A 13064-nucleotide genomic window follows, 5' to 3' on the forward strand; every position below is an offset into this window, starting at 1 on the left:
ATTTCTCTTTAATATCTTTTTTTATTCCCTACTTCAGTTGCTTTAGGCATCCAGTTGTATGTGGTTCCTATTTCTTTTCCTGAATTCCCAGTGCTGCTTCGGACAGCAAGGAAAACCCAGGATCAGTCCCTTTTACTGCTGCAGAGCCTTCATTGACCTGCTCAGGCACTCCTGGTTGGACCCTGGGAATTTTAGGGCAAGACTCAAAGATGAAGACTGATAAATACACACCCACACACACACACACACCCACCCCATAGTAAAAATAATTGCACTTCCCTTCCCACATGGAGGGAGCCCCAGCAGCCATACTTAGGATTTTAGTCCCATATTTGCAAGTGCTTTCCTAAGTATAAATCAAAGTTAACATCCCTCATAGCCATCTTGGGAGGTGGGAATTCCCTACTATAGAATCACAACAGACAGTTCTTACCTATCTACGTGTACATTGTCTATTCTGTGGGTTATGTATGACATATGTAAACTCTGGGCTGCTTTTTTCTCTTCACCCAGGATGCTTGTAGAGAAAGCATTTCCCACTTATGTCTGTTAGTGTGTATTCTGAAATCAAATCAGTATTGATATTTTTGTAGACTACACTAGATATTTAGGAAGATCAAAATAGGTCAGTATATATATATAATTCCAAAGCACAAATCAGTAAGGATTATTCTCATCACCGCCTTCCTCTTTTTCTACAGTTAATTAATAGTTGACTGCAGTTACAGGGCAGGCAGCACCAGGAAGGGTGGTTTGGATTTAGGAGATTCTATTTTTGGCCTTTATCAAAAATGAAATATTTGGTAGGCATGAATCTTAGTTGTACACTAAAGTTATGTTGTCCAAGGGTTCCAAGAACATGAAGAGAAAACATTAAGAAATATCCAGGAGGCAGAAAATGTAGAATCTACCCTGCAAACAGGAATATTTGGTTCCATTTTGGGAGATACCCTATTCTTTAATGCTGTATAGTGCCCTACAAGTTTACCTTAATGGTTCCTCAGTGGCTTCAGTGAAATCCAGTATGCAATTTATTTCAAATATCATCATTGGGGTCAAATAACCCTAGCATTGTAAAGCTGTTTGAGCAGAGCCCAAACAGTAGGTTGGAAAATCATTCATTTATTTCTGTTAAATAGGTTCTGATAGAAAATGTCAGCTAACTAAATTAGATCAGATTAGTGAAAAGATGGCAGGAAAAGATGGAGGGAAGTTAACATAAGAAAGACAAATGTTCCTTTTCCTCGAAAGGGAAGTATAACTTTGAAAGTGCTTGTACTCTGTATGCAGGATTAAGGCACATATTAGCTATTGAAACTAATAAAAGGATATAGAGACGCAAGTAACCCAAAATAGTTGGTATGTAGAACATATATTAACAGTTACGAAAACATGAATATTCTATGCTATTCGAAATGAAGATGTAGTAAGTACACTTTGTATTAGTCTGTTCTCACATTGCTATAAAGAAACACCTGATCAGCCTGGACAACATGATAAGACCCCATCTCTACAAACAATAAAAATAAATTAGCCAGGCGTGGTGGCAGGCACCAGTGGTCTCAGCTGCTTGGGAGGCTGAGGCAGGAGGATCACTTGAGCCTGAGAGGTCAAGGCTGCAGTGACCCATGATTGTGCCACCCCAGCCTGTGTGACAGAGTAAGACCTTTCCTCAAAAAAAGAAATACCTGAGACTGGGTAATTTATAAAGAAAAGAGGTTTAATTGGCTCATGGTTTTGCAGCCTGTACAGGAACCAAAACCTGCTTCTGGGGAGGCCTCAAGAAGCTTCCAATCATGGCAGAAGGCAAAGGAGGGGGCAAGGTGTCTCATATAGTGGGAGTGAGAGCAAGAGAGCGTGAGGGAGGAGGGGGTGCCACACACTTTTAAACAACCAGATTGGGAAAACTCACTATCAGGAGGACAGCACCAAGGTGATGGTGCTAAATCAGACATGAGAAATCCATCCCCATGATCCAGCCACCACCCACCAGGCCCCACCTCCAACGATGGGCACTACAATTTGACATGAGGTTTGGTAGGGACACAGATCCAAACCATATCACACTTTATTTTATATAATAGAACTTTGGAAGATGTGGCACTTTAATGGATTGCTTAAAACCTGTGGGGTTTTGTTTTTTTGGCCAGGCATGGTGGCTTATGCCTGTAATCCCAGCACTTTGGGAGGCCGAGGTGGGTGGATCATTTGAGGTCAGGAGTTCAAGACCCAGCCTGGCCAACATGGTGAAACCCCGCCTCTACTAGAAATACAAAAATTAGCCGGGCGTGGTGGTGGGTGCCTGTAATCCCAGCTACTCGGGAGGCTGAATCAGGAGAATCGCTTGAACCCAGGAGGCGGAGGTTGCAGTGAGCCAAGATCGCGCCACTGCACTCCAGCCTGGGTGACAGAGTGAGACTCCGTTTTTTATGCCTCCCTTTGTAGTCTCTCTCACATTTCTTCTGTTCCCTGAAGCCTTCTTTCTGTGTTGGTCATGTATGTTTTACATCATCATTGTCTTGGGCTCTAGTATATAGAGAAGAAAGTATTAGCTGTAGCGGGGGATAGGAGGCACTAGGCATGTCATCTTGGCCTATGCATCACAAGGGATACCCTGCTCACCTGTGTTCCTCTATTTCTCCCTCAAACAACTGAAAAATTTTAGACTTTTTCACAAGGAAACTAGAAGGCCAACATTTATTGAAGACAGCTTAGTTGGGGGAAAACTGAACTGCCTATCTACTCATGGTTCCTGCCAACTGACCTGCTTTCTTCAGTTACTTAGTTACTACTTACTACTAGGTCACTGCAGCAAGTGTTTTCAGGGTTTTAATTTATCTTATACTCTAATGGCCTTTTAATGGGAAAGATTTAGATTTGAAGTCCAAATCTTATCATGGGGACAGAGTTTCATTCAATTCCAAACACTGTACTAATCACTGGGAGTCAAAGAAAAAGATGACGGAATTCCCACCAACCAAGTCTACTAGGAAAAACATACATGTAAATAGATCATTAAAACATAATGTGATATGAACAAGAATTAAAATATGCAATCCTGAATGCATAAAGAATTAAAACTGCAGAGAAAGAGGAGTGGGGTTAGGAAAGCCTTCGGAGAGGAAGTGATACCTGATCTAGGTTTTGAAGCATGAAAAAGGAATTCCCCAAGCAGGTAATTGGACAGGAATTCCAAGTTAAAGAATCAAAGATCCCAGCCTTTTCTTCTGTTAAACTGAAAGTCATTTTTTTTTTAAGTTCATTCTTGGCCAGGCACGGTAGGTCACACTGTTATACTGCCACTTTGGGAGGCCCAGGCAGGAAGATCATTTGAGGCCAAGAGTTGGAGACCAGCCTAGGCAACATAGTGAGACCCTGTTTCTACCAAAGGTTTTGTTGTTGTTGTTGTTGTTGTTGTCGTTGTTTTAATTAGCTGGGCATGGTGGCGTGTGCCTGTAGTTCTGCTACTTGGGAGGCTGAGTGAGGTGGGAGGATTGCCTGAGCCTAGGAGATTGAGGCTGCAGTGAGCTGACATCACACCACTGCACTCCAGCCTGGGCAACAGAGTGAGACCCTGTCTCAAAAAAAAAAAAAAAAGTACATTGTTGTTCCAAAATAATAAGAACCACATATGCCTCTTCTTTAAACATTGTTGATTAGGAAAAATTTCAACATATACAAAATACAGAGAATAGTGTTATAAATGCTCATGTATCCAAGGCCTACCTTCAAAAGTTGTCGACACTCTTACTTGGTTGTTTTAAGTAAATTTATGTACACTAAAATGTACAAATCTTAATTGTATGACTTTACAAGATATAGAATATTTCCTTATCCCACAGAGTTCCCCCTCATGCCCCTTCCTAGTCAATCTTTACCTCTACTCTCTGATTTTTTTCCCCACTATTCTGATTTTGCACTGTAGATTAGTTTTGCCAATTACAGAGCTTTATATATGGAATTAGGCATCATAGTTTAGTGATTTTTGCACCATAGATTAGTTTTACCTATTTTACAGCATTGTATATGGAATTAGGCCATATATACTCTTTTGTGTCTAGCTTTTGCTGAGCTTATTGTCTGAGATTCATCCAAGTTATTTCTTTTCATTCCTTTTTATGTCAGTTATCCATGTAGTTCATTTCTTTTTATTGCTGAGTAGTATTTCGTTATATGAATATACCACAGTTTATCCTATTGATAGACACTTGGTGTTTTTTTCAGTCTTTAGTAATTATAAATAAGACTGTATAAACAAATCTTTGTGTGGATGTGTGGACATTTTCATTTCTTATGAATGCGTACCTAAGAATAGAATTGTTGTTAAGGAGCCAAGATGGCCAAATAGGAACAGCTCCGGTCTACAGCTACCAGCGTGAACGATGCACTCAGACGGGTGATTTCTTCATTTCCAACTGAGATACCGGGTTCATCTCACTGGGGTGTGCCAGACAGTGGGTGCAGCGCACTGTGTGCGAGCCGAAGCAGGGCGACACATCACCTCACCCAGGAAGCACAAGGGGTCAGGGAATTCCCTTTCCTAGTCAAAGAAAGGGGTGACAGACAGCACCTGGAAAATCGGGTCACTCCCACCCTAATACTGTGCTTTACCAACAGGCTTAAAAAACGGCACACCAGGAGATTATATCCCACACCTGACTCAGAGGGTCCTATGCCCACGGAGTCTCGCTCATTGCTAGCACAGCAGTCTGAGATCAAACTGCAAGGTGGCAGCAAGGCTGGGGGAGGGGCGCCCACCATTGCCGAGACTTGATTAGGTAAACAAAGCAGCCGGGAAGCTCGAACTGGGTGGAGCCCACCACAGCTCAAGGAGGCCTGTCTGCTTCTATAGGCTCCACCTCTGGGGGCAGGGCACAGACAAACAAAAAGACAGCAGTAACCTCTGCAGACTTAAATGTCCCTCTCTGACAGCTTTGAAGAGAGTAGTAGTTCTCCCAGCACGTAGCTTGAGATCTGAGAATGGGCAGACTGCCTCCTCAAGTGGTTCCCTGACCCCCGAGTAGCCTAACTGGGAGGCACCCCCCAGTAGGGGCGGACTGACACCTCACACGGCCAGGTACTCCTCTGAGACAAAACTTCCAGAGGAACGGTCAGGCAGCAGCATTTGCGGTTCACCAGTACCTGCTGTTCTGCAGCCACCGCTGCTGACACCCAGGCAAACAGGGTCTGGAGTGGACCTCTAGCAAACTCCAACAGACCTGCAGCTGAGGGTACTGTCTGTTAGAAGGAAAACTAACAAACAGGAAGGACATCCACATCAAAAACCCATCTGCACGTCACCATCATCGGAGACCAAAGGTAGATGAAACCACAAAGATGGGGAAAAAACAGAGCAGAAAAACTGGAAACTCTAAAAATCACAGTGCCTCTCCTCCTCCAAAGGAACGCAGCTCCTCACCAGCAACAGAACAAAGCTGGATGGAGAATGACTTTGACGAGTTGAGAAAAGAAGGCTTCACATGATCAAACTACTCCAAGCTGCAGGAGGAAGTTCGAACCAATGGCAAAGAAGTTAAAAACTGAAAAAAAATTAGACGAATGGCTAACTAGAATAACCAATGCAGAGAAGTCCTTAATTTCAGGACCTGATGGACCTGAAAACCAAGGCACGAGAACTACGTGACGAATACAGAAGCCTCAGTAGCTGATGCAACTGGAAGAAAGGGTATCAGTGATGGAAGATGAAATGAATGAAATAAAGCGAGAAGAGAAGTTTAGAGAAAAAAGAATGAAAAGAAACGAACAAAGCCTCCAAGAAATATGGGACTATGTGAAAAGACCAAATCTACATCTGATTGGTGTACCTAAAAGTGACGGGGAGAATGGAACCAAGTTGGAAAATACTCTGCAGGATATTATCCAGGAGAACTTCCCCAATCTAGCAAGGCAGGCCAACATTCAAATTCAGGAAATACAGAGAATGCCACAAAGATACTCCCTGAGAAGAGCAACTCCAAGACACATAATTGTCAGATTCACCAAAGTTGAAATGAAAGAAAAAATGTTAAGGGCAGCCAGGGAGAAAGATCGGATTACCCACAAAGGGAAGCCCATCATACTAACAGCGGATCTCTCAGCAGAAACTCTACAAGCCAGAAGAGAGTGGGGGCCAATATTCAACATTCTTAAAGAAAAGAATTTTCAACCCAGAATTTCATATCCAGCCAAACTAAGCTTCATAAGTGAAAGAGAAATAAAATACTTTACAGACAAGCAAATGCTGAGAGACTTTGTCACCACCAGGCCTGCCCTAAAAGAACTCCTGAAGGAAGCACTAAACTTGGAAAGGAATAACCGGTAACCGGTACCAGCCACTACAAAAACATGCCAAATTGTAAAGACTGTCAAGGCTAGGAAGAAACTGCATCAACTAACGAGCAAAATAGCCAGCTGACATCATAATGACAGGATCAAATTCACACATAACAGTATTAACTTTGAATGTAAATGGGCTAAATGCTCCAATTAAAAGACACAGACTGGCAAATTGGATAAAGAGTCAAGACCCATCAGTGTGCTGTATTCAGGAAACCCATCTCATGTGCAGAGACACACATAGGCTCAAAATAAAGGGATGGAGGAAGATCTACCAAGCAAATGGAAAACAGAAAAAGGCAGGGGTTGCAATCCTAGTCTCTGATAAAACAGACTTTAAACCAACAAAGATCAAAAGAGACAAAGAAGGCCATTACATAATGGTAAAGGGATCAATTCAACAAGAAGAGCTAACTATCCTAAATATATATGCACCCAATACAGGAGCACCCAGATTCATAAAGCAAGTCCTTAGTGACCTAGAAAGAGACTTAGACTCCCACACAATAATAATGGGAGACTTTAACACCCCACTGTCAACATTAGACAGATCAACGAGACTGAAAGTTAACAAGGATACCCAGGAATTGAACTCAACTCTGCACCAAGTGGACCTAATAGACATCTACAGAGCTCTCCACCCCAAATCAACAGAATATACATTCTTTTCAGCACCACACCACACCTATTCCAAAATTGACCACATAGTTGGAAGTAAAGCACTCTTCAGCAAATGTAAAAGAACAGAAATTATAACAAACTGTCTCTCAGACCACAGTGGAATCAAACTAGAACTCATGATTAAGAAACTCACTCAAAACCGCTCAACTACATGGAAACTGAACAACCTGCTCCTGAATGACTACTGGGTACATAATGAAATGAAGGCAGAAATAAAGATGTTCTTTGAAACCAACGAGAACAAAGACACAACATACCAGAATCTCTGGGACACATTCAAAGCATTATGTAGAGGGAAATTTATAGCACTAAATGCCCGCAAGAGAAAGCAGGAAAGATCTAAAATTGACACCTTAACATCACAATTCAAAGAACTAGAAAAGCAAGAGCAAACACATTCAAAAGCTAGCAGAAGGCAAGAAATAACTAAGATCAGAGCAGAACTGAAGGAAATAGAGACACAAAAAACCCTTCAAAAACTCAATGAATCCAGCAGCTGGTTTTTTGAAAAGATTAACAAAATTGATAGAGTGCTAGCAAGACTAATAAAGAATAAAAGAGAGAAGAATCAAATAGACTCAATAAAAAGTGATAAAGGGGATATCACCAGCAATCCCACAGAAATACAAACTACCATCAGAGAATACTATAAACACCTCTACGCAAATAAACTAGAAAATCTAGAAGAAATGGATAAACTCCTCGATACATACACCCTCCCAAGACTAAACCAGGAAGAAGTTGAATCTCTGAATAGACCAATAACAGGCTCTGAAATTGAGGCAATAATCAATAGCTTACCAACTAAAAAAAGTCCAGGACCAGATGGATTCACAGCCAAATTCTACCAGAGGTACAAGGAGGAGCTGGTACCATTCCTTCTGAAACTATTCCAATCAATAGAAAAAGAAGGAATCCTCCCTAACTCATTTTATGAGGCCAGCATCATCCTGATACCAAAGCCTGGCAGAGGCAAAACAAAAAAAGAGAATTTTAGACCAATAACCTTGATGAACATTGATGCAAAAATCCTCAACAAAATACTGGCAAACCGAATCCAGCAGCACATCAAAAAGCTTATCCACCATGATCAAGTGGGCTTCATCCGTGGGATGCAAGGCTGGTTCAACATATGCAAATCAATAAATGTAATCCAGCATATAAACAGAACCAACGACAAAAACCACATGATTATCTCAATAGATGCAGAAAAGGCCTTTGACAAAATTCAACAACCTTCATGCTAAAAACTCTCAATAAATGAAGTATTGATGGGACATATCTCAAAATAATAAGAGCTATCTATGACAAACCCACAGCCAATATCGTACTGAATGGGCAAAAACTGGAAGCATTCCCTTTGAAAACTGGCACAAGACAGGGATGCCCTCTCTCACCACTCCTATTCAACATAGTGTTGGAAGTTCTGGCCAGGGCAATCAGGCAGTTGAAGGAAATAAAGAGTATTCAATTAGGAAAAGAGGAAGTCAAATTGTCCCTGTTTGCAGATGACATGATTGTATATCTAGAAAACCCCATCATCTCAGCCCAAAATCTCCTTAAGCTGATACGCAACTTCAGCAAAGTCTCAGGATACAAAATCAATGTGCAAAAATCACAAGCATTCTTATACACCAATGACAGACAAACAGAGCCAAATCGTGAGTGAACTCCCATTCACAATTGCTTCAAAGAGAATAAAATACCTAGGAATCCAGCTTACAAGGGATGTGAAGGACCTCTTCAAGGAGAACTACAAACCACTGCTCAAGGAAATAAAAGAGGATACAAACAAATGGAAGAACATTCCATGCTCATGGGTAGGAAGAATCAATATCGCTAAAATGGCCATACTGCCCAAGGTAATTTATAGATTCAATGCCATCCCCATCAAGCTACCAGTGACTTTCTTCACAGAATTGGAAAAAAACTACTTTAAAGTTCATATGGAATGAAAAAAGAGCCCGCATCGCCAAGTCAATTCTAAGCCCAAAGAACAAAGCTGGAGGCATCACACTACCTGACTTCAAACTATACCACAAGTCTACAGTAACCAAAACAGCATGGTACTGGTACCAAAACAGACATATCGACCAATGGAACAGAACAGAGCCCTCAGAAATAATGCCACATATCTACAACTATCTGATCTTTGACAAACCTGACAAAAACAAGAAATGGGGAAAGGATTCCCTATTTAATAAATGGTGCTGGGAAAACTGGCTAGCCATATGTAGAAAGCTAAAACTGGATCCCTTCCTTACACCTTATACAAAAATTAATTCCAGGTGGATTAAAGACTTACATGTTAGACCTAAAACAATAAAAACCCTAGAAGAAAACCTAGGCAATACCATTCAGGACATAGGCATGGGCAAGGACTTCATGTCTAAAACACCAAAAGCAATGGCAACAACAGCCAAAATTGATAAATGGGATCTAATTAAACTAAAGAGCTTCTGCACAGCAAAAGAAACTACCATCAGAGTGAACAGGCAACCTACAGAATGGGAGAAAATTTTTGCAACCTACTCATCTGACAAAGGGCTAGTATCCAGAATCTACAATGAACTCAAACAAATTTACAAGAAAAAAAACAAACAACCCCATCAAAAAGTGGGCAAAGGATATGAACAGACACTTCTCAAAAGAAGACATTTATGCAGCCAAAAGACACATGAAAAAATGCTCATCATCACTGGCCATCAGAGAAATGCAAATCAAAACCACAATGAGATACCATCTCACACCAGTTAGAATGGCAATCATTAAAAAGTCAGGAAACAACAGGTGCTGGAGAGGATGTGGAGAAATAGGAACACTTTTACACTGTTGGTGGGACTGTAAACTAGTTCAACCATTGTGGAAGTCAGTGTGGCGATTCCTCAGGGATCTAGAACTAGAAATACCATTTGACCCAGCCATCCCATTACTGGGTATATACCCAAAGGACTATAAATCATGCTGTTGTAAAGACACATGCACATGTATGTTTATTGCGGCACTATTCACAATAGCAAAGACTTGGAACCAACCCAAATGTCCAACAACGATAGACTGGATTAAGAAAATGTGGCACATATACACCATGGAATACTATGCAGCCATAAAAAATGATGAGTTCATGTCCTTTGTAGGGACATGGATGAAGCTGGAAACCATCATTCTCAGCAAACTATCGCAAGGACAAAAAACCAAACACCACATGTTCTCACTCATAGGTGGGAATTGGACAGTGAGAACACATGGACACGGGGTGGGGAACATCACACACTGGGGACTGTTGTGGGGTGGGGGGAGGGGGTAGGGATAGCATTGGGAGATAATACCTAATGCTAAATGATGAGTTAATGGGTGCAGCACACCAACATGGCACATGTATACATATGTAACAAACCTGCACATTGTGCACATGCACCCTAAAACTTAAAGTATAATAATAATAAAATTTAAAAAAAAAGAATTGTTGAATCAGAGAGCAGATATGTATATAACTTTTATATATACCTTGTTCCAAAATGATTGTACCATTTTGCATTTACACCAGCTGTGTATGAGAGTTGTTTTTTTTGTTTGTTTGTTTGTTTTTGTTTTTTGAGACAGAGCCTCACTCTGTCACCCAGGCTGGAGTACAGTGGCATGATCTCCGCTCACTGCAATCTCCCTTTCCTGGGTTCAAGCAATTCTCCTGCCTCAGCCTCCCAAGTAGCTGGGACTACAGGTGTGCACCACGATGCCTGGCTAATCTTTTTGTATTTTTAGTAGAGACGGAGTTTCTCCATGTTGGCCAGGCTAGTCTTGAACTCCTTACTTCAGGTGATCTGCCCGCCTCGGCCTCCCAAAATGGCAGGATTACAGGCATGAGCCACCACACCCAGCCTGATAGAAAGTTCAGGTTGCTTCATGTCCTCATAATATCTGGTGCTGTCAGTCTTTTTAATTTTAGCCACTCTAATGGGTATATAGTGGTATCTCGTGGTTTTAGTTTTTATTTTTATGGTAACAAATGATGTTGAGCCCTTATGTGTTTATTGGCTATTTGTATTTTCTTCTCTGTGAAGTGTGAGCCAAATGTTCATTTTTCTTAGTGAGTTGTCTTTTTATTATTGACTTTAAGAGTCCTTTTAAAAACAAATCCTGGATGTAACTTCCTTGTCAGCATTATGTATTTTCTCCCAGTCCATTACCTCCCTATTTGTTTTCTTAATTCTTTTAATTTTGAAAAAACTTAGGAGGATTTTTTTCTTTGTTTAGCTTTTATATTTATTGCTCTCTGTGTTCTGTTTAAAGAAATCTTGCCTACCCCAAGGTCAGGAATATATTCTTCAAAGTTTTCTTCTTGAAACTTTATAGTTTTTATGGTTAGGTCTAAAATCCATCGTAAACTAATTTTTATATTTGTTGTGAGGTAGGGGTCAAGATTAATTTTTTAGTTTATGGATAGTTGTTTCAACACCATTTGTTGAAAAGATTTTTCCTTCCTCATTGAATTGCTATGATATTTTCATCAAAAGTCAACTGACCATTTAGTATGTGTTTATTTCTGGACTTTTTATTCTCTTTCATTGATTTATTTGTCTATCCTTGTGCCAGTATCACACTGTTTTGATTACTTAGGTTTAGAGTTAAAAATCAGGTAATATAATACTCCAACTTTTTTCTTTCAATCCTGTTTTCGCTACTCCCGGTCCTTTGCATTTCCATGTAAATTTTAGAATCTAGAATTTTAGAATTAGTCAGTTTTTGCTTTTTAAGCCTGCTAAGGGTATAATGAACAGTTATGAATGTATTGGTCAGTTTGGAGAGAATTTTAACATTAAACCACTTTTAATACCATTGAATCATCCAATCCACGAACATGTCATGACCCTTAATTTATTTAGGTTTTGTTTTCTGTCAGCACTGTTCTGTAGCTTTCAATGTAGAGGTCTTACATGGTATGATTCATTTTTGAGAGGAAAAAAGTACTACTATAAAATTTACCTGTGGTTTTTCTCTGGGTGAAGGACTGATGGCTGCTATATATCTACACACACACACACACACACACACACACACACACAAATATATTTTACTTGTGTCTGTATTTTCTAAATTTCCTACAATGACAATGTATCATTTTTTTTAGTAAGAAAAAAAAAGAGAACCAGTATGTTAGGCAGTATGCTATGCTTTTTGTCATTGATTTATGATAAACGTTGATTTTCAACTAGACCCAGTACAGCTTTCTCTATAACCAGGGTCTTTATCTCTTTTGCTCGTACTGTACGTGTGGTTAGGTGCTTGCTAAACTACCTCCAGTGATGTCATTCTAACATTATTGTAATCTGTTTTTTGTAGGCATTAAAATATATAGGGAACAAAGTAAGAAGGCAAAGGATGTGGGGAGGTGGACCAAAGAAAACCAAAATAGAAGAAGCAAGAGAGCTCCTGGCTTCCACCATTCTGACCCATGTCCCAGTGAGTAACACTTTGTTATTGTGAATAAGGACTGTGGGGTCTGTGAATTCCTGTTAAAGAACTGTGATAAGAGTTTACCTTATTTAAAGTCCAGTTCCTCAAGAAAAAATTCTAAAGAGGACTGTACTGCCCCATCAGAAATAACCTTCCATTATCAGCAGTTTGTTTATACTCGGAGAATGTTAGCTGTTATCGCCATCATCATGTTTATTCTCTTGTGGTTATTCTTTCAGTCTTAAATTATTGTTATTTTATATTCATACATATATTAGTACTGCTACTAGATTTCATGGTTTTGAAGGACAGAGATGGTGTCTTACATGTTTTATAAATAAATTAAAATAAGCTTACGGTGCCTTGCCCATACATATTTTTTATTGTATGGTAAAATTGCTTATGTAAAATATGCTTAAGCTTATTGTATAGTAAAATATGCTTAATGGTAAAATATGCGTAACATAAAGTTTACCGTTTTAAGTGTACAATTTTCTGGACTTAAGTACATTCACATTATTGTACAACCATCACCACAGCAGATAGTTTTAAAAATGTTTACTGGATGAGTTCATCTTCTAGACCTTGAATTT

General features: G+C 39.9%; 1 protein-coding gene across 2 annotated transcripts in view; it reads left to right on the forward strand.

Annotated features, from left to right (window-relative positions):
- The window catches only part of POLR3B (RNA polymerase III subunit B), a 150334-nt gene that overhangs the window by 36574 nt on the left and 100696 nt on the right, over positions 1-13064 (forward strand). For both annotated transcript variants that reach the window (XM_003832543.7, XM_003832544.4), the window contains exon 11: positions 12358-12477. In XM_003832543.7, coding sequence (XP_003832591.1) covers positions 12358-12477 — 120 coding nt within the window. The remainder of the gene's footprint in view (positions 1-12357; positions 12478-13064) is intronic.

Source organism: Pan paniscus, chromosome 10, assembly GCF_029289425.2.
Source record: "Pan paniscus chromosome 10, NHGRI_mPanPan1-v2.0_pri, whole genome shotgun sequence".
Classification (NCBI taxonomy): domain Eukaryota; kingdom Metazoa; phylum Chordata; class Mammalia; order Primates; family Hominidae; genus Pan; species Pan paniscus.